The sequence below is a fragment of the Dipodomys spectabilis genome, unplaced genomic scaffold (genome assembly GCF_019054845.1).
Source record: "Dipodomys spectabilis isolate Male_0828 unplaced genomic scaffold, ASM1905484v1 ptg000085l, whole genome shotgun sequence".
Classification (NCBI taxonomy): Eukaryota; Metazoa; Chordata; class Mammalia; order Rodentia; family Heteromyidae; genus Dipodomys; species Dipodomys spectabilis.
In genome coordinates this window covers 5,901,176-5,922,416 of record NW_024870762.1, presented here as the reverse complement: position 1 = coordinate 5,922,416, position 21,241 = coordinate 5,901,176, and the positions used below count along the sequence as shown (strand labels likewise).

General features: G+C 48.4%; 3 protein-coding genes across 8 annotated transcripts in view; 1 reads left to right on the top strand and 2 right to left on the bottom strand.

The window, feature by feature from the left end:
- The window catches only part of Mdc1 (mediator of DNA damage checkpoint 1), a 22,432-nt gene extending 18,658 nt beyond the window's left edge, over window positions 1-3,774 (bottom strand). For 2 of the 4 annotated variants that reach the window (XM_042684022.1, XM_042684025.1), the window contains exon 1: window positions 3,509-3,774. The gene's annotated coding sequence lies outside the window, so the exon portion shown is untranslated. Of the gene's footprint in view, window positions 1-3,236; window positions 3,257-3,508 lie in introns of those variants that run through there. The other 2 variants (XM_042684023.1, XM_042684024.1) reach the window with 2 other exon arrangements.
- On the bottom strand, window positions 690-21,241 carry Flot1 (flotillin 1). Of its 3 annotated transcripts, XM_042684075.1 has the most exons (14): window positions 21,051-21,241; window positions 20,709-20,760; window positions 20,388-20,463; window positions 20,212-20,302; window positions 19,820-19,963; window positions 19,570-19,689; window positions 19,391-19,486; window positions 19,032-19,184; window positions 13,979-14,160; window positions 13,744-13,789; window positions 13,011-13,148; window positions 12,615-12,779; window positions 11,333-11,378; window positions 690-702 (listed from the first exon to the last, which is right to left on the bottom strand). In XM_042684075.1, exons 2-13 carry the CDS (start codon window positions 20,749-20,751, stop codon window positions 11,349-11,351), a joined length of 1,284 nt encoding a protein of 427 aa, XP_042540009.1. In that variant the 5' UTR covers window positions 20,752-20,760; window positions 21,051-21,241; the 3' UTR covers window positions 690-702; window positions 11,333-11,348. The 3 variants fall into 3 exon arrangements, with proteins under 3 accessions (XP_042540009.1, XP_042540007.1, XP_042540008.1); XM_042684073.1 differs by lacking the exon at window positions 690-702 and having other exon boundaries at window positions 11,089-11,378; XM_042684074.1 differs by lacking the exon at window positions 690-702 and having other exon boundaries at window positions 11,089-11,378; window positions 21,055-21,241.
- On the top strand, window positions 6,000-10,274 carry Tubb (tubulin beta class I). The gene is made up of 4 exons (XM_042684068.1): window positions 6,000-6,241; window positions 7,615-7,723; window positions 8,003-8,113; window positions 8,347-10,274. Exons 1-4 carry the CDS (start codon window positions 6,185-6,187, stop codon window positions 9,402-9,404), a joined length of 1,335 nt encoding a protein of 444 aa, XP_042540002.1. The 5' UTR covers window positions 6,000-6,184; the 3' UTR covers window positions 9,405-10,274.

Below are 21,241 nucleotides of genomic sequence, written 5' to 3'. Positions count from 1 at the left end.
ATCTGAGGATCGAGGTTCAAAGTCAGCACGGACAGGAAAGTCTGTGAGACTCTTATCTCCAATAAATCATCAGAAAACAGGAAGTGGTGCTGTGGCTCAAGTGCTCGCCTGGAGCTGAAGAGTGCAAGAGCACAGGGACAGCACCCAAGATCAGAGTTCAAGCCCCATGACCCTCCCCCCCAAAAAAAAGTGATAGAGCGCTAGCGATGAGCAAAAAGAACTCAGGGCCAACACCCAGGCCCTTAGTTCAAGCCTCATGGCCAACAAATACTTTTTTTTTTAATGGGGCTGGGAAGGTGGCTCAGTGGTAGAGTGCTTGCCTTGAATGCATGAGGCCCTGGGTTCGATTCCTCAGCACCACATAAGCAAAAAAAAAAAAAAAAAGCCGGAAGTGGCACTGTGGCTCAAGTGGTAGAGCACCAGCCTTGAGCTGAAGAACTGAGGGACAGCGCCCAGGCCCAGAGTTCAAGCCCCACGACCGGACCCCCCCCCTCCAAAAAAAAAGGTGGGGGGCTGAGAAGGTTCAGTGTAGAGCACTTGCCTTGCATGCATGAGGCCCTGGGTTCGATTCCTCAGCACCACATAAGCAAAAAGAAAAAAGCCAGAAGTGGCGCTGTGGATCAAGTGGTAGAGCGCTAGCCCTGAGCTGAAGAGCTTAGGGACAGCGCCCAGGCCCAGAGTTCAGGCCCCAAGACTGGACCCCTCCCCAAAAAAAAAACTAAAAAAAAGTGGGGTGCTAATGGCTCACACCTATAATCCTGGTCAGGAAGGTAAGATCTGAGGATCAAGGTTCAAAGCCAGCCTGGAGAGAAAAGTCAGACTTTTTTAACCAGTCCTATGGCTTGAACTCAGGGCCTGGGTGCTATCCCTGAGCCTCTTTGTGCTCAATGTTAACACTCTACCACTTGAGCCATAACACTACTTCCAGCTTTTTTTGAGTAGTGTATTGGAGATAAAAGTCTCACAGGGGACTTTTCTGCCTTGACTGGCTTTGAACTGTAATCTTCAGATCTTAGCATCCTGAGTAGCTAGAATTACAGGTGTGATTCACCTGTGCTCTGCTTGTCAAAGACTCATCCCTACTTTACCATCAGAAAACCGGAAGTGAGGAAGTGGTGCTGTGGCTCAAGCGGTAGAGTGCTCACCTTGAGCTGTAAGAGCTGAGAGATAGCGCCTAGGCCCAGAGTTCAGAGTTCAAGCCCCATGACCAACAACAAAAAATTAATTTGCCGGGCGCCAGTGGCTGTAATCCTAGCCACTGAGGAGGCTGAGATCATGGTTCAAAGCCAGCCCGGGCAGAAAAGTCCGGGAGACACTTCTCTCCAATTAACCACTAGAAAACCGGAAGTGGTGCTGTGGCTCAAACGGTAGAGTGCTCACTTTGAGCTTAAGAATGCAGGGATATAGTGCCCAAGCCCAGAGTTCAAGCCCCAGACTGACCAAAAGAAAAGAAAACGGGAAGTGATGCTGCGGCAAGGTTTTAGCCTTGAGCAAAAAAAGCACAGGGACAGCACCCAGGCCCTGAGTTCAAGCCCCATGAGTTACAAATAAAATAAAAATAAAACAAGGGGCTGGGAATGTGGCTTAGTGTTAAGAGCATACCTAGCATGCATGAAGCCCTGGGTTTGATTCCTCAGTAACACATAAACAAAAAAGTCAGATGCCAGGTGCCAGTGGCTCATGCCTGTAATCCTAGCTACTCAGGAGGCTGAGATCTGAGGATCGTGGTTCAAAGCCAGCCTGGGCAGGAAAGTCGTGAGACTCTTATCTCCAGTAAACTAAAAAACCAGAAGGTCTGCTGTGGCTCAAGTGGTAGAGCACTCACCTTGAGCTGAAGAGTACAGGGACAGTGCCCAGGCCCAGAGTTCAAGCCCCATGACCGACCAAAAAAAAAAAAAAAGCCAGAAGTGGTGCTGTGACCCACTAGCCTTGAGCAAAAGAAGCTCAGGGGTAGTACCCAGGCCCTGAGTTCAAGACTCAGGACTGGCCAAAAAAAAAAAAAAAAGTTTGAGTGCAGTGTGATATTGCATGTCCGTAATCCTAGCCTTATTGAGCTGAGGTAGGAAAATCATGTGTTTGAGGCCAGCTTGATTTTTTTTTTTTTAAATGTTGGAACTCAGGGCCTCATGTTCTTGTTCTGGTTATTTAAAGATAAGAGTCTCGAATTTGTCTGCCTCTGCTGGCTTCAAACATAGATCTTCAGATCTCAGCCTCCTGAAAAATTAGAATAATAGTCATGAAAGACTCTTATCTCCAATTGACCAGGACTTAAGGTTTTTTTTTTTCCCCCCATGACATAAGTAAAAAACACTACAAGGTCCCAACTACATAATTATAAAAAGGTGCTTTAAATAAGTTTGAAAGCGAAGTAGCTCCAGCTAGTCAGGAAGCTGAAGCAGTAAGATATTGAGCCTAGCTTTTTCCTGCTTGGAAGACATATTGAAAAAGTTTGGAGTATGTTAAATGTATATTTGCCTTTTTTCTTAACAGTGCCAAGGCTGGCACTCTATCAACCACACTTCTACTTCTGGCTTTAAATATAGATATATACACACATTTTTTTTTTCTAGTTAATTGGAAGGGTCTCACAAATTTTTCTTCCTGGGCTGGCTTCAAATGGACATCTTCAGAACTCAGCCTCCTGATTAGCAGGTGTGAGTCACCAGCCACTAGCGCTCAGCAAAGCCGAGCTTTTTACTTCACTTACCATCTAAGCATGATCAGACTAAAGTGCAAAGAACCAGAACAGCTGACAGACAGTGGCTTCTATGCAACAAATACTATTTTATACTAACCAAATGTACTCCTGAACCATGGAAAGTAGGAGTTATTCTCCAATTTTCCAGATTCACAAACTGGAACACAGGTGAGCTGAGGAACTTGGCCAGTATCATCCAGATAATCTCTCTTCCTCCCAATATTCTCTTCTGCTTTCTATTGCCCACAGCATACAATCTAAACAATCTAAACTCTTTAGCTAGCTCTATGATCAGAACCTTATGTCTGTCCATACCTGCTTCCAGTCTGTAGTAATAGAAGTGTGTCGTTCCCATGCATTCTATGGTCTCCCCCTATGCATTCTATGGTGATTATGCACACCTGGTACCATCGGACCTATTTCAGATACACCTTCAATTAAGTAGAAAAGAATCCTGCTCTCATGTTGGCTATGGCACTGAGGCTACTAATGAAAAAACAAATGACGGAAATTCAAAGTAGCATGGATGTAATTTTACCTCGAAAGATGCCACCCTGACGGGAAACTGTTGACAAGGAAAGTAAGAACGCCCCCGCCCCCCGGGGGGTTATTTCTGACCCTAAGCGCGCCAACCTCAACGGGCGCCCACGCCGATTGGCTCCAATTTGAAGGGCCACCATCTTTGATCTTCACACCCCTGTAAGTCCCCTCGAGGCCCAAAGTCTCCCTTGGGTCCTCATACCTAAACTGGAGTCCGGGCACCAGGCAAAGGGGTGAGTATTACAATGAGAAAACAAACTTTCAAATTACCTCGGCCAGGACGCACCAAAGGCACGCCCCTCCAGCCTTCCGGAGGGACCAAGATGGTACCTGATAGCTGTGGGCGAGGTCCCCAGAACTCACTTACTTTGAGTCGCTGCGCGCGCGCGGGAGCGCGCGCCGCCAGTAACGGCCGCGGCGTGGGCGGAGCAAATGCGTATGCCGGAAGGAAATCAACTCGCTGATTGGCTCCCGTCTCCTATCTTTCAAAGTCCGCAGCAGGCCGAAGAAGCTTCGGGCACATTTGAAGCCCCACCCCCACCTCGCCGCTTAAAAGAGTCGGCTGGTGGCGGGAGACTGAGAGATCAGTTAAAGTAAATGATAAATTCGATGCAGCCGTCGGGAGGGAGAGAATAGCACACAGCCATTGGTCCGCGCCAAAGGCCAACCCCGGCTGCCGAAAGCCACCCACTTCCCGCGCAGATTTCCAAGGCGCGACCAGAGAGTCTGGCGCCAGCTGCTGGCAGTGGATAGAAGGGCCGTACCATAGAGATTACCCAACGCGGCCGGTGCGTTACAGAGCGGCCTTCCGCGGTCCTCCCAGATATGGTGTAAGCTGACTCAGGAAAAATGAAAACTGGCTGCGGGTTGCAGTCGTGGCTGGAGACTGCAGTTTGGATAGCAGCCCATAGGCGTGGCCCTGGGGAGACTCCTCATTGCGGTGGAATTTCATTTCCTTTTTGATTTGGTCTGCTTAGTAAAATGTCATGTCATTTCTTCTGGGGAATTTATCTCTGACGGACATTTTGAGGTCGTTTTCCTAAATGAAAAATCCAAAGGCAAAACTGGTTTGCTAACAAGTCTGTAATCACCGTTCAAGGGACGAGAAAAATATGCCAAAATAATGTATTGTCTACTAGTATGGCATAGAAAATAGGTAGACTTCGACGTGGAATTCTTTCCCCTTTGATCTTTGTTATGTCCATAGCCAATAGTCTGAAGTAGATTTTCTAAGTCAGACATAGGAAGCTCTGTTAAACGACTAGCCTAGGTTCCTACAGGTTATATAACGTAGAAATTTTAGCTCTTTCTGCGAACAGCACAATTACATTTCATGGTGAAGGTGTGGTTGGGTGTGGTTCGTGTGATGGAGTACTTCTCTGATAAACCTGAGGCACTGAGTTCAATACACTGAACTGCCAAAAAACAAAACAAAAAACCCACAACACCCTAAAACATTTTTTTTCTGGCAGCACTGGGGATTGAACCTTATGGGCCTCGTACTTCTTAAAACAGATGTTCTACACGTGGAGCCACACCTCCAGTCTGTTCTAGTTGATGTTAATTTAATTAGAGGACTTAAAAAATGTGTGTTGATCTGTGTATTACTCAATGCTAATTAACAATGACCTTGATATCATGGCTTCATTACAGTGCTCACCTGACTCATATACGCTTAACAAACTGCAAGATTCTGGAGGCTAGGGGACTAATTTTTAATCATTTATGCATTCCTGGTTCTTGATTTGGTTACTACTACCTGGGAGATAACATGGATTTTAACTTGCGACCATACAGTTCTCCCTCTTTTCTTTTGCAACCCTAGGACTCTGCAATGGCTATACCTGGTCAGTGACATCAGTAAGCTAAAAAAAATCACTAGTTTCATCGAAGTATGTAAAAAGGACAGGCCGGAAAGATATTTAAGTTCGATCATCTCACTCCATATTTACCTTTTGACATACTTCCCTTTAGACAAGATGACCAAGATATCTTCAAATTCTGCCTTAAGGCCTAGATATCCTATGTACACAGCTATTTCCGACTTCCGAAATCCGGGATCTGTTCTCAGAACTATTCAACTTACTCTTCAAAGGATACGTACCACACAACCACTCTATTCTAAGAAGCTTTTCCTGCAGTTTTGTTTCTCTTTTGAAACATTATCATTCGAAGGAAATAGGGCAATCCCTTCCTTCTTCCTGAGGTACGTTGGGGAGCAGAGGTTTCCTGAAGTTCAGGCCTCGGGTCAACAAAGCATCGGATGCAGAATGCCACACTTTTCCAGAGTTTTCGCTGAACTAAGCAGTCCTGCCCTCCCGAGAGCTACCGCAGTGGGGAGCTTTCAGGGCGTGCCGGTCCCACCTCTCAATTCACGGCACTTCAGACTCTTCAATTCCTGTGTCCCTGAAAACTGCTTAATTTCGGTGCAAAAGTAGTCTGGCACAAAGGGAAAAGAATCTTGTGCAAGGGCATTTTTTTTTTTCATTCAAAAAGATAAAGGAAACTACAAAAGGCAAAAATCCAAGTACCCACCCATTTGTAAGTTCATTTTGCAGCGTGGACAATAGAGGACTTCAACTCCCAGAGAACACTGCGCTCGTCCGCTGGGCCAGGGACCAATGGGAGTCTTGGACGTGACCGGCCTCGTCTAATCAGGGCCAAGCTCCTGGAGGCTTTGTCTCCTGACCGCTGCGCGGGCGCCGTTCTCCCGCCTCCAGCCCTGCGCACGCGCGCCCCACCCAGCCCGCCTTCCCTCCTTCGCCGTCCAGTATCTTCTGCCTCTCAGAATCTTCCTGCCGTCGCGTGCGGATCTCACTGCTCCGGCCTCCGGGGCACGTTCCATCCTTTCAGCCCACGACCTGCACTGAGGAAAAAAAAAACCATTTTCTTGCCCCGCACATAACTTGAGGCGAGCAAAAAGAAAATTAAAATTAATTTTTAACCATGAGGGAAATCGTGCACATCCAGGCCGGTCAGTGTGGCAACCAGATCGGTGCCAAGGTAAGAATTTTAAACCTTTCCTTTTAACTGTAATCTTTCTTAAAATGGAAGACCTGGGTCGGTTGTGAAGAATGGCTGGGGCCATTCGCGTTCTCCATCCTTAAGCTTTGTGCCTCCCCGAAGAAAGTTTTTCCACAGATAGGTGGGATGCACATTTGTAGGTAGCATTTGACTCTGAAAATCGGGTGTTTGGGGGGAAACTATTGAAAGGATCTTTCGGGCGTGGCACGCGGAAAGACTTGAGGTTCTAGAAGATCTTAAAAAGGATCTTCTAACGGTTCAGGAACTGGAGAGATGGGGAAATGGTCAGAAAGCGGTGCCAGACAAAGCCGGGCGAGGTTTTCCCAATGTAGATCCCGCCTCCCCCCCCCCCCCTCCGCCAGGGGCTTCCTAGGGAAAAACGGGAAGGGGCGAGAGCGGGCGGGCAACTGCGGGACCTCCCATGCAAAACCTCACTTGCTAAGGTGGCGGACGCGAGCCGCGCGGTGGGCTGCACTGCGCTTTTGCATTCACAAAGGGATCGGGATCCCAGCACGCCCGAGAACCCCGAGGGGTATTCCCATAGTCTTTCCGTGGGTGCAACGATCATTTACAATTTACCTCTTTTTCGTTGCCCCTAAAATCGCACGGATTGAGCCCAGTAGAAGGGAATTGAGAAAAAAAAAATGAAAGGCGTGCTTTTCTGTAAAAAAGATCCTTCAGGGCTGAAATGGGGGCGAAAGTAGTAATAAGCGAAGAGGAAGCTGGCAAAGGAATACATTTCCGAGGCTGGGGAGATTTTTTTTTTTTTTTTTGCGCGCGGTTACAGTGTAGCGGGGGAGGGGCGGGAGGAAGTGCGGCTGCAACGTTGTAGCCCAAGGGCGCGGGCCTCCGGGGGCGGGGCCGCGGCGCCCCTGGCGCGCCGCGACAATGCGGCCCTGCCCGCCGGTGGGGGCGCGCGGAGCGGAAGCCCCGCCCCGCCCCTCGCCCGCCGAATTTGTGCCTCTGGCCCCGCCCACGCGCGGCGCCTCCCTTGGTCGGCTTTTGTGCGCGTGCGCCGCAGTCACGTGGCGCGCGTGGGGTGGTCTACTGCGGCAGCGTTTTTTTTTTTTCCGACCCCCGCCTTTTGTGCACTGGGTGGAGAGGCGGTGGCTAAAGTCTTGCAGACCTTACGCGCCCACACACAGTTTGCGGGCTCCAATCCGATCCACAGCAAATCCTCACACCTCAAGGAGAGCAGATGAAGCTTTCCTTGTTGGGCTTGTGTCTTAGAGAAAGGGCGTGGCGGGTAGAAAACCGTCGCAGGCTCTGGAGGTGTTTTGGAATAGAAATGGAAGATGAGGGGGAGGCGGGGGGACACCTTGAGATTGGAACTGTTTGCTCTTCCCTGGCAGTTCTGGGAAGTTATCAGCGATGAACACGGCATTGACCCTACCGGTACTTACCACGGAGACAGCGACCTGCAATTGGACCGCATCTCTGTGTACTACAATGAAGCCACAGGTGAGGGAGAGCAACAACAGGGGAGAGGGCCGAATATCATTTCCTTTCCCTACTAGTGCCGTAAGTGCTGCTCTTAGGAGCCCTTTGGTATAACCCACCATTTTACTTTGAGGTGGGCCTTACTTTGAGGTGCTGCCACCTGGTGTCAAGACCCGGGATGACAGGTTTGGGTCTGCAGCAGTCTCAACCCGATTTTACCAACCAACACTCTAGGGGGCGCTTATGCATCTATTTGGTTCCTTTTTTTTTTCCACTGATTTTTTATTTGGTTCCTTATAGGTGGCAAATATGTTCCTCGGGCTATCTTGGTGGATCTAGAACCTGGGACCATGGACTCTGTTCGCTCAGGTCCCTTTGGCCAGATCTTCAGACCAGACAACTTTGTTTTTGGTGAGTTACACAAATTGTATTACTAGATGCCATCATCTCAACTTAATTTGGGGTGCAAAGAGGCAGAAGATACTACTGGGGAGTAGAGTCAGCATGTCCTTGTTTGGTAGATTATGGGGAGGCTATCAAAGGAAGGAGATACATCGAAGAGAACAGTTGCAACATTGAGAGGTATAAACACCATTTGCATTTCACACCTTACCAATGAAGCTATTTTCTGGACTTCATTCTAGGTCAGTCTGGGGCAGGCAACAACTGGGCCAAGGGCCATTATACAGAGGGGGCTGAGCTGGTTGACTCAGTCCTCGATGTGGTGCGGAAGGAGGCCGAGAGCTGTGACTGCCTGCAAGGATTCCAGCTGACCCACTCCCTGGGTGGGGGCACAGGCTCCGGAATGGGCACCCTGCTCATCAGCAAGATCCGTGAAGAGTATCCTGACCGCATCATGAACACCTTCAGTGTAGTGCCCTCGCCCAAAGTGTCTGACACTGTGGTTGAGCCCTACAATGCCACCCTCTCTGTCCATCAGTTGGTAGAGAATACTGATGAGACCTACTGCATTGACAACGAGGCCCTTTATGACATCTGCTTCCGTACCCTTAAGCTGACCACACCAACCTACGGGGACCTTAACCACCTCGTCTCTGCCACCATGAGCGGTGTCACCACCTGCCTCCGCTTCCCTGGCCAGCTCAATGCTGACCTCCGCAAGCTGGCAGTTAACATGGTGCCCTTCCCACGTCTCCACTTCTTTATGCCTGGCTTTGCCCCTCTCACCAGCCGTGGAAGCCAGCAATATCGGGCCCTTACTGTGCCTGAACTCACCCAGCAAGTCTTTGATGCCAAGAACATGATGGCTGCCTGTGACCCCCGCCATGGCCGGTACCTCACTGTGGCTGCTGTGTTCCGTGGCCGCATGTCCATGAAGGAGGTAGATGAGCAGATGCTCAATGTGCAGAACAAGAATAGCAGCTACTTCGTGGAATGGATCCCCAACAACGTCAAGACGGCTGTCTGTGACATCCCACCTCGTGGCCTCAAGATGGCAGTCACCTTCATCGGCAACAGCACAGCCATCCAGGAGCTCTTCAAGCGCATCTCTGAGCAGTTTACTGCCATGTTCCGCAGGAAGGCTTTCCTCCACTGGTACACAGGTGAGGGCATGGACGAGATGGAGTTCACCGAGGCAGAGAGCAACATGAATGACCTCGTCTCTGAGTATCAGCAGTACCAGGATGCCACCGCAGAAGAGGAAGAGGATTTCGGTGAGGAGGCTGAAGAGGAGGCCTAAGGAAGAGAACCCCTCCCCCATTACCTCAGGCTTCTCAATTCCCTGAGCTGCCCCTTTCCCTCCTTTCAGAATTTGTTTCTGCTGCCTCTGTCTTTTTTTTCTGGGGGTAGGGTATAGAACAGTGCCTGGCACATAGTAGGCGCTCAATAAATATTTGTTTGTTGAATGTCTCCTCTCTATCCACTCTGGAAAACCTGAATTTCTGCCATTCTGGGTTACTTTTAAATTTCCTTTCAACACCCACTTATCAACGTCTGTCCAATTATTTCTTTTCCTCAAAGTTTCAAGAAGCTTTTCTCATCCAGGTCTATTTAGTAGGGACCAGGGGCTGAAATCATGGGCGGTAGCCAACATCCTAACCCCAAGTAAGTAGAGGCGGAAGGGGTAGGTTACCTTCATTACAAGGAGGGTGGTGTAGGATTATCCTAGGACAGTTTAAGAGGGAAATCAAATCATTGAGGGGCATTGTCAGCTTTAGAAGTATCTCTATCTGCAGTCTTGAGCTTATCTGTTTTGGTTATGCCTACTGTTAAGAGTGGATTCCCCTCCAACTTTGCCTTGTGGAATGCATTCCTTCCCTCTGATCTATGAAAGGGAGGAACCAGTTCTGGTCTCTAGAAACTTCCCATCCTACTTACCTTTTTTAAAAGAAAATAATCCCTCACGGCCATCTTTGGTCACTGCACTGGAGGCAACCAGACACCATCTTTTTGTAACATCTCTTAATTGCTTTTTTCCTCCTACCCTTGGTTTTGTCCTATCTTACACTTCAGGTTTCCATTTTGTGTTGAACTTGCTGCTTTTTTTCATATTGAAAAATGACATTGCCCCAAGAGCCAAAAAAAAAAATAAATGGGAATTGAAAAAGTTGGTGAGATGTGTGCTCATTTAGAGAAGATTGCTGGTATAGGCATGGGGCCTGAGTTCCATCACACTCATTTCTACTTAACCTGATGCTTATTGATCCTCCTGTCATAAACTACTATCTGAAGCAAGGTGCTGGCTGGTGGCTTATGCCTGTAATCCTAGCCACTCAGGAGACTTAAGGGTAGAGGTTCTAAGCCTGTCCCAGGCAGGGAAGTCAGACTAAATCTCCAATAAACTCAGAAAAAGCTAGCACTGGCACTGTGACTCAAATGGTAGCTCTCTAGCATTAAGCACCAAGGCTCAAGGATCCCTCAGGTCCCCTTAAAGCCCTGTTACTGATAAAAATTTAAGATTTCAGTATCTAGTAATTAGTTTAGTTCTCAACATTCTAACAGCACTCCTCTGGTTTTTGATTGATCGTGGGGCTTGAGCTCTGGGCTCTGTTACTCTAGGCTTACTTAGATCATTACTACAGAGACTTATTTGTGGTTTTCTGATGGTTATTTGGAGATAGGCGTCAGCTATGATTCTCATTGGCTCCTGTGTTAGCTAGGATTACAAGTGTGAGCCACTAGTGCACAGCTTAGAATTATTAGAGCTTTAGAGAAATGCAGTTCTCAAATAGTTTCCCCATTGTAGATATCCATGCCATACTGGGGGCTTGAACTCAAGCTACCCTTTGAGCTCTGCCTCCAGCCCTAGCAAGTATTGAATGTAAGAGATGACCAAGCTCAATTCCGTTCATTTTTGAATTGGTGCTGGTTGTCAGTGCTTATTCCCAATATCCATGCCTTGGTCAAGAATTCTGGATACCAAGTTCAGAGCATCTAGTTTTTAATTAAATAAGTTGGGGTGGGATCTTCAAAGGCTGGCATGGGACCCCCTAGGGCACTGGCATCTTGGCAGTGTGGGACTAGGAAGGGGACAGCCCCCTCCTCAGCAAGGCACAAGCTATTTGGCAAGGAGAGATGGGACCCCAGTGTCCAAGGACATGCTCATGGAGGCCAGTTGGGGTGCATGCAGCAGGAACCATTCAGGTAACTTGGGCCACAAGACGATACTGGCAAGGCTGAGGACTCAGGCTGTTCGCAAAGGCTTGTGGTTCACCTGGCAAAAACAAGAGAAAATGGTGCTTGGGAAACAGGTACTCCTAGACCTGCATTCAAATGAAGAGGTTGTAGGAGGTCATGGAAGTCTTAAGTTGAAGTTGTTTTGGAGCCCTCCCTTAACCCCTTTCCTTTAAGAAGTCACTAGGATCCCTGCATTTAAAAAAACAAAACGAGCTGGGTGCTGGTGGTACTCATTTATAATCCTAGCTTGCTCAGGAGGCTGAGATCTAAAGATCACTGTTCAAAGCCAGCCTGGGCAGGGAAGTCTTGAGACTACTAAGAAGTGGGGCTGTGGCTTGAGTGGACACTGCCAAGGCCTTGAGTTTTAAGCCCAGAACTGGCACCAAAAAATAAAAATAATCACTGAAGAGGGCAGAGGGATCAGAACTTTGCATTGATTTGACCGAGAATCTTTGGCTGTGGGCTGCATTTTAACATATATAGCTTACTCTGCACCAAGACAACAGACAACGTTTTAAACACAGGTATTATGTGTGTGTGTGTGTGTGTGTGTCTTGGGCTGGCACTGGGGCTTGAACTCAGGGCCTGAGCCCTGTCACTGAGCTTTTGTACTCAAGGCTAGTGCTCTACCTACCACTTGAGCCCCAGCTTCACTTACAGCTTTTTAGTGTATCTTAATTAAAAAGTGTCTCTGACTTTGCTGCCCAGGCTGGCTTTAAATGAACCATAATCCTCAGATCTCAGCCTCTTGAATATAGGATTACAGGTATGAACCATGGCTTCATTAACTTTCAAGGTGAAGCAATAGGTAGAGATTGACAACCTGGTGATACCAAGTCCAAGATTCACACCACGTTAGCAGAGCTCACACTGACCTTTACCATAATTTACAGGTGAATAATCGGAGGTAGAAGGAAGTGGTGATTTGCTTTGGAATTATCAATAGGTGCAACTAGTTTCCTGTCCTGGGGGTATGACTACAAGCACCAACTCCAGACAGCTGGCTTGAGATAAAGCCCAGTATGGCCAGCTGTATAGTAGGCTGTTATTTAACATGTTGGTAATAATGTCTTTCCTTTGTAAAATACTACACAAACTAAACTAATTTAAAACAAACACCACATCTGTGAAGAAAGCTCAGCATTGTATCTGGCACACAGAAGGCAATCTGAGTGATTTCCAGGTCCCTTGGGTGCTAGTCAAGTGATAGGTTTACTGAGTCATATGACACAGGAAAAAAAATCTTCATTCTCTTACCACCAGAGACTCTCACCTGGGAGATGCTGACACCCGTGAGTCTCTCCACACTCTCTGGCAGGCGGCTTAGGATGTCCAGGACTTCCCCAGTCACTTTGGATGCTCCCATGGTTCCATTTCCACTGGACACCAATGTGATCTTGTTGGCTGAGGTTAAGGGACCACTGATCTCTTCCGCCACCTAGTGGATGACAGTTGCATGCTGAGTGCCCAGTTCTGACCACACCCTTACACAATTCACCCTGCATTTTAAGCCCCGGCCTTCCTCACTCTGGTTGATTACTGGTTTATAATTGCCATCCCTAATTTATAGCCCCTCTAGGTTAGTTCTCTCCACAACACTTAATTTCATTCCACCCTTTAGGCCCTGCTCTTGATCCTTCTTTCCTGATGAATACTGTCATCCTCAGACCTGGGGCAATTTCTCCAGCAGCATGTCCAGTTGTGCAGCTTCTTGATACATCTGGAATGCTTCTGCCTTCTTGGCCATCTGCTCAGCCTCTGCGCGGGCTCGGGCCCCTATGGCAAAGGCTTCGGCTTCCCCCCGCATCTGAGGAGAGGGTAGGAGACTTTTGAAATACATAGGAATCATTAACTAGAAGAAACACCAACCCAAACCCAGTACTGGTAGCTCACACATGGAATGCTAGCTACTCAGGAGGCTGAGATCTGAGTATCTCAGCTAGAAGCCAGCTTGGGTTATCTCCAATTAACCAGCAAAAAGCTGGAAAAGGAACTATGGCTCAAATGCTAGAGTGTTAGCCTAGAGCAAAAAAGCCAAGGGAGCTGGGTGACTATGGCTCACGCCTGTAATCCTAGCTACCCAGGAGGCTAAGATCTGAGGATTGCGGTTCAAAGACAGCTCGAGACTCTTATCTCCAGTTGACTACCAGAAAACTGGAAGTGGTTGTGGCTTGAGTGGTAGAGTGCTCACCTTGAGCTGAAGAGCTGAGGGACAGCACCCAGGCCCAGAGTTCAAGCCCCACCCATGACTGCCCCCCCTCCCCCCCAAAAAAAGCCAAGGGTTGTTAAAAACCAGTCCCTAAGTTCAAATCCCAACACAGGCACGAAAACAAAACACTCAACCCAAAAAGCAAACTAGAAGCCACTTTCCACAAGCCAGCAAGGTGCCACCCCACACTCACCCGCACAGACTCAGCTTCTGCCTCGGCCTGCATAATCAACTGGGACCTGGGGACAGAGAGCAAGTAGAAGGGAGCTGAAGAGTGAGTGGGGTCCCAGCTCTCAGAAAAGAGGCTGGAGACAGAGGCTCCTGCACCCTGAGTTTCATAGGAATCTAAATGGGAAAGGAAATCCTTAGTTCCCCATCTGGGGGTTCCCAGGTGGCAAAAGAGCCAGGAGAGGCCCAGGGGCATTTACTTCTCAGCTTCTGCTAGGCGCTCCAGCTTGTAGCGCTCAGCCTCGGCCGGCTTGCGCACACGGGCCTCCAGCTCCTTCTCTCGGCGAGCAATCTCTTGCTCCTGTACTGCCACCTGCTGGGCTCGCTCCACCACCTGCACCTGCACCCGCTGCTCCTCGATCTGCTGCTTTGTCTTGGCAACCTGGAGAGCAAGGGGTGCTCAGAATCAGAATGGATGTGCAAGTGCCCAGTAGCACAGAGATGCCAAAAGGGGATACAAACATCTGTGAAGTCTGTTCCTGGTCAGCTCAACGTGCACATGAATCCATTTCAGGAACAGAGCCATGGCTGACCTTGAGTGACCTCAGAACCATTATCAAGGTCTAGGCATCTCCTAAAGGCAGAGTTCGAGTGGTGTGGCTGGAACCTGGTCCTGGTGTGCAATAAACTTCCCTACACTACTGTGTGTGTGTGTGTGTGTGTCTACCAGTCCTGAGGCTTGAACTAGGGCCTGGGTGCTGCCCGTGTGCTTTTTTGCTCAAAGCTAGTGCTCTACCACTAGAGCTTTTGGTGTTCCACTTCCAGCTTTTTGCTGGTTAATTGGAGATAAGATTTCTGGGCTGGGTTCTAGCTGTGATTCTCAGATCTCAGCCTCCTGAGTAGGTAGGATTACAGGTATGAGCCACCAGCACCAGGTGTGTTTCAATGTAGGTATTTTATTCTGTGTTGGGCAACTAGTAAACTGTCTCTCGTCAAATGTGTTTAAATAAGGAGAATTCTATATGTAAAAATCCCCTTCACTACAGATAAACAAGACTGAAGATCCTGGACTGGCCTCTAATATTATCTTTACAAATTTTTCAATTCTCCCCTCCCCCGCCAAGTAGTTTAGAATTTCTCTTCCAATCTGATTTTTAAATGTTTACTTATGCCATTTTGATAGTAACTAAGTGCTTGTTTGTTGTCTTTCTCTCCTATGTCCCCATTTCCTGAATATGAATGTGTCTTTTTTTTTTTTTGCCAGTCCTGGGGCTTGAACTCAGGGCCTGAGCGCCATCCCTGAGCTTCTTTTGCTCAAGGCTAGTGCTCTAACACTTGAGCCACAGTGCCACTTCCAGCATTTTCTGTGTATGTGGTGCTGAGGATTTGAACCCAGGGCTTCATGCATGCTAGGCAAGAACTCTACCACTGAGCCACCTTCTTGGCCCTTCTTTTCTTTTCCAGTACCAGGGCTTGAGCTCAGGGCCTGGAGCTCACTATGCTTGCTCATGGGCTGTTGCTCTATTACTTCAGACTAGTTTTTTCTTGGTTCTTTTTAGACAGTCTCGCAGACTTTTTTTGCCTGGGTGGGCTTTGCACACTGGTCCTCTGGATCTCAGCTTCCTGAGTAACTAGGATGATAGGCTTGAGCCACCAGCACCCAGCTCTTTAGTGAGATTTTAAAAGTAAATTAGGGGGCTTAGTCAATCCATTATCATTTAAACGATTCCAATTCTCCTGTCCCCATCATGGTCACCCAAACCCTTTGTGATCTGGTCCTACCTGCTCTTCCTTCTTCCTTTCAGTATACAGCCACTTGACACTGGAAACCTTTCTTTTTTTTGGGGGGGGGGGAGGTCCGGTTGTGGGGCCTGAGTGTTGTCCCTCAGCTCTTCAGCCTAAGGCTAGCACTCTAGCTCTACCACTTGAGCCACAGTGCCACTTCTGGCTTTTTTATTTTCTGCTTATGTGGTGCTGAGGAATTGAACCCAGGGCCTCATGCATGCAAGGCAAGTGCTCTACCACTGAGCCACCTTCCCAGCCCGACACCAGAAACCTTTCTATCTCTGGAATATGCTAAGCTCAACCACAGGACCCACTTGCTGTTCCCCTGCTTAATCATTAGCCACATATGACTTTTTTTTTTTGTACCAAGAATGGATGCTCTACCAATTGAGCCACACCTCCACTCCCCACATATGACTATTTAAATAGCACTAGCCTAGAATGCTCGTGGCCCACAATTCTTCAGGTTGCCAGCTCTTCAAGTTCTATCTCAAATATCACTTCCTCACAGCTTTCTCTGACCACCCCAACCTATACAGCTCCCCTACAAACACAGTTTTACACACTACTCTGATGACTTTCTCCCTAGCACTTAAATAATTACAGCTCAAGAAGACCACTTGGTTTGCTATTTATGACATTACAATGGAAGCTTCATGTCTCATTCATACTTACATCCTCACACCCAAAACAATCTCTGGAACATAGTGGTCCCTAAACAGAAATCTGCTAAACAAATCTCTATTTCAGAGGAGTACCTAGCACAGCACCCAGCACATTAATGAGAAGCCCAGTCAGTAGTTGTTTGATTTGCAGTCAAGGAAAGCAATGTCAAAGTTAGGATCTACAATGGATTAGATAAGTGTCCCCCAAACACCCACATGTTAAAGGCTTGATCTCCATGGTGGTGCTATCAGGAGGTGGTTGACCCTTCAAAAGATAGGGCCTGTGGGAAGTCTTTAGATTATACATTATTCTTATTGTTCCTTGCTTCTTGGCCAGAAGGTAATAAGCAGTTTTAGTCTACCATGTGCTGTGACTAGTATGTGCTAGTTTGCTACAGGCCCAATTAAGGATGGAGACCTCTAAAACTGAGTCAAAATAACCTCTCTAGCGGGACCAGAGCCCGTGCACGCGCACGCACATGTGCGCACGCACACAAACACACACTATAATCTCTCTCTCTCCTCTTTCTCCCCATCTCTCCCTCGCTACGTTGTTGCAACTTGAACCCATGGCCTCACACATACTAGGCAAGTGCTCTACCAATGAAGTACATTCCCAACCTCAAAACCTTTCTCTTTTGTTATAATGTTGGGAAAATGACTAACAAAAGAACTTTAACCACAGTCTTACTGCATTATGCTTTTCATTATGGTAATGATTTTCAAATCCAACATAAATAGAAACCACCTTGGAACCAGGTGCAACCAGCCCGGGCAGGAAAGTCTGCGAGATTCTTAGTTCCAATTAACCACCAGAAAACCACAAGTAGCCCTGTGGCTCAAGTGGTAGAGCACTTGCCTTGAGCTGAAGAGCTCAAGGATAGCACCCAGGCCCAGAGTTCAAGCCCCATAGGGGGAAAAAAAACCCAAAAACTTGGAATTTTGTTCAAATATAGGTTCTAGAAATAAGGTCTGGACTGGAGTTGGGAGATTGTGTGTGTGTGTGTGTGTATGCTGGAACTGGAGCATGGACTCAGGGCATCAAACTTCCTTTAGTTTTTCATTCAAGGCTGGCATTCTACACCTTGAGCCACAGCTTCACTTCCGACTTCTTAATTTTTTTATCTGGTTAATCTGGTCTCTAAGACTTGCATGTCTGGTCTGGTTTCAAACTCATTCCTCAGATCTCAGCCTCCTCAGTAGCTAAAATATAAGTGTGAAAGCTGGGTGCTGGTGGCTCATGCCTGTAATCCTACCTATTTAGGAGGCTGAGATCTGAGAATCATGGTTCAAAGCCAGCCTGAGCAAGAAAGTCTGTGAGCCTCTTGTCTCCAATAAACCAACAGAAAACTGGAAGTGGCGCTGTGGCTCAAGTGGTAGAGTGCTAGCCTTGAGTTGAAGAGCTGAGGGACAGAGCCCAGGCCCAGAGTTCAAGCCCCCAACCTACTAAAAATAAAAAAATTGTAGGTGTGAATCACCAGTGTTCAGCTTCATACTTTTGTGTGTATGTATATGCCAGTACTAAGACTTGAACTTAGGGCTGGGAAGGTGGCTCAGTGGTAGAGCACTTGCCTTGCATGCCTGAGGCCTTGGGTTCGATTCCTCAACACCACATAAGCAAAAAGAAAAAAGCCGGAAGTGGTGCTGTGGCTCAAGTGGTAGAGCGCTAGCCTTGAGCTGAAGAGCTGAGGGACAGCGCCCAGGACCAGAGTTCAGGCCCCATGACCTGACCAAAAAAAAAAAGACTTGAACTTAGGACCTTGTGTTCTCATTTGGCTTTTTCACTGATAGCTGGTGCTCTACCACTTGAGCCATACTTTGCTGCTATTTACTTGGAGATAAGAGTCTCTGGATTTGTCTGCTCAGGCTAGCTTTGAGCTACAATTCTCAGACCTCAGCCTCTTGAGTAGCTAGGATTATAAGCATGAACTACTGCTACTGGAGCCCAGCATGGTCATACTTTTTTTTTGGGGGGGTCCGGTCGTGGGGCCTGAACTCTGGGCCTGGGCGCTGTCCCTCAGCTCTTCAGCTCAAGGCTAGCGCTCTACCACTTGAGCCACAGTGCCACTTCTGGCTTTTTTTCTTTTTACTTACGTGGTGCTGAGGAATCAAACCCAGGGCCTCAGGCATGCAAGGCAAGCACTCTACCACTGAGCCACCTTCCCAGCCTACTTTTTTTTTTTTTTTTAGTCAACCAACCAACCAATCAGCACGTAACCTTGTTTACAGATACCTTACATATCATATGTAGCTGATGTACCAGCATATAATTATGGCTAACTGTCCTATAATTCACATCTGAATAAAGTTTACCTAACACATATTTGCTCTATAAAGCATATCACAGCCAAGAGACTCTGGATTGTACTCAGCATTATGCTTGCAGGCAAAGTTAGTGTGTATGCATGTGTGTGTTAGGGGATAGAACCAAAGCACTTCATGTGTGGTAGGCAAAAGCTGTATATCTCATCTACACTACACTCCCAGTTCTGGGGATCATTCTGAATGGCAAAATCACCAACAACAAAGCACAAAAATGATGAAGAAAATGTCACTGTAAATATACCATGCAACTGACATTGTGTCTCTATGATGGCTATTTATGATTTTCAACTTGATTGGATTACAAAATGTTTGAGAACTGGGAACTGATGGCACCTGTTAATCCCAGCTACTCAGGAGGCTGAAATATGAGGATCATGGTTCTTAGCTGGTGGCCCAGACGGAAAATTCCACAAAAGCCAGAATAAGATCAAAGTTGGAAGACGAAAAATAGAGATGGCCTGAGATGGGAAAGCCTGAGTGGAAGGTGAAGGGTCCATGATGGGCAACCTGGTCATCAGCCCAGTGTGGCAGCTCTTACCTGAAGCTGATAAGCCAGGTCAGCCTGTGCTCGGCGGGTGTTGACCTCGATGTCATATGCTGCCTTCTTCAGCTCATAGTCTCTCTGTGCCTTGGCCATCTCAATTTCACTCAGGTACTGAGCAGACACCTTTTCCTGTTTGGCCTTAGCCTCCTGTCCAGTCAGAAATCAGGTAGGAAAAGGCAGGTAGAAAGGAAAACATAGGGTAAGAGCTTGCTCCTCACCAGGCTTTTCAGTCTTTACTCAAGCTCCCTCTATCTCCCCTGCCAACCCAGTTCAACCAACCCCATTTAGCTGTGTTGCTTCTGTCCCCCCCAAAATCCTCTCTGCCACTGGGCAACAAGACCATCATCTCTCACCCGAATCCCAGCATCTCTCTTGGCCTCTGCTTCCCCAATTCGAGCGTCTTTTTGGACTTGTGCTGTGCGAGCCTTCCCCAAAGAATGCAAATAGTCCTGTGGGGAGAGGTATAGAAACGGGAGTCCTCAGGAGGGCTTGAGAGATGGGAGCAACAGAAGGACTGACTGTGTAGTTTTACCTGGTCATCATGAATGTCCTTCAGGGTATAGCTAACCACACTGATGCCCATGTTGACCAGGTCTGAGGAGGCCACCTTGAAAACTTGCTCTGAGAATTTCTGCCGGTCCTTATAGATCTCCTAGAACAACAGAATGGTGGGAAGAAGGTACTTAAGCTCTCTGAGTTTCACCACCACACACAGACCAGCTGAATCCTTTGGCTCTACTTCTTCTGCATCCCCACCAGATCCTTTCTGCCCACAAACCCACCTCCACAGTCATGTGGGCCATGATAGCCCTCTGGTGGCCCTCCAATGTCTCCAGTGCAATGTGAGCAATCTCAGCCTCTGTCTTCCCCAGGAACATTTGGCAGGCAGCTGCCAACATTTCCTTGTTCTGTCCCTGGATTTTCACCTGCAGCCAGAGAAGGGATAGAAAGGGTGTGATGGAAGTCTCAGGAAGCCAAGGAGAAAGCAGGGAGAGAAGGAAGAGCCCTTAGCATCTTTTCCTTCTCAGGGACAGAAATGCCCTGCTGGAGAATGCAGAACATGTTTCTTTGCAGGCAGAGGCACATAAGGCCATGGTCAGAAGCTTCTTAATGTCTGGGAGAAAAATGATGGGGTGGACTTTGTTGGGTGGGGGGAAGGCTCTGAAAGCCTCACCTGGGCAATGCCTGTGACTGAGATGGGGACCCCATGGCGAGTGTAAACCTTTTCACTCTTGACATTGAGGGTCAGTGTGTTAAGAGAGATCCTAGGGGAAAAAGAAGGGGCCGACAGTGAGAAAAAGAGCAGAGAGAGAACTCGGTTCACCACCCCCTGGTTCTCTTCCTACTTACCTCTGGATTTGTTGGATGCAGGGCAGGACAAAGACACGTCCTCCAGCCACCATGACTGGGGGGCTTCGGCAGAAACCTGCAAGGTGAAGGTATTGTGCAGCCATGGAATGAATTGGAAGCGAGGGGTGGCGGTAGCATGCACAGGACATAATCTTTAGCTGGAATGGGAGCAGTCTGGGGGGCTTTGAGGGTAGTGACTAGGAATCACAACTAAGTAGCTTGCAGGAAGTAGCTGATGGAAAGAGGAAGGGGCAAAAGCCAAACCTGCATGGGTTTGATTGGGGGTGGTGGTGGTGTCACTGCTGGGAAGAGAATACTTACCCGAGACAACCATGGCCTCATTGGGGCCACAAGTAAAAAACATGGCTCAAGCCTGGAAGAGAGGCAGAAAGAAGCCTTTGCAGATACAGAAGAGTCCCTTCCCTTATCCTTCAGGCTCGCCCGTTTTACATCTGCCACCGCCCAGTCCCTTCCACGCCCAGAGGTCCGTTATGGCTTTTCCCAGTAAAAATCCAGATCCCCAGGGATCCCTCTCCCGTCGGGTCGCCTCCCTCCTCTCACCGAGCCCCCTCCCCACTGTATCTAACAAAGCTCTGGCCCCCCCCCGGGGGCCCTCTGAGACCTTTCTGCAGGGCCAAGCTCCGCCTCCCCTCCCCCACTCACCTACCCACCCGCACGGCGGCCCGGCCTCGATTGTCCTTCCGAAGCGCGGGGCCGCGTAGGACCCGGGGGCCGAGCAGGGGCTGCCCGCGAACCCGCCTTCCAGGAAGCTGGGGGCCCGCGCCCCCGCGCCTGCGTGCCCCACCTGGCCGCACCCTGTTGCTGCGGCAGACGCGACCCCGCCCCCGAGCGCT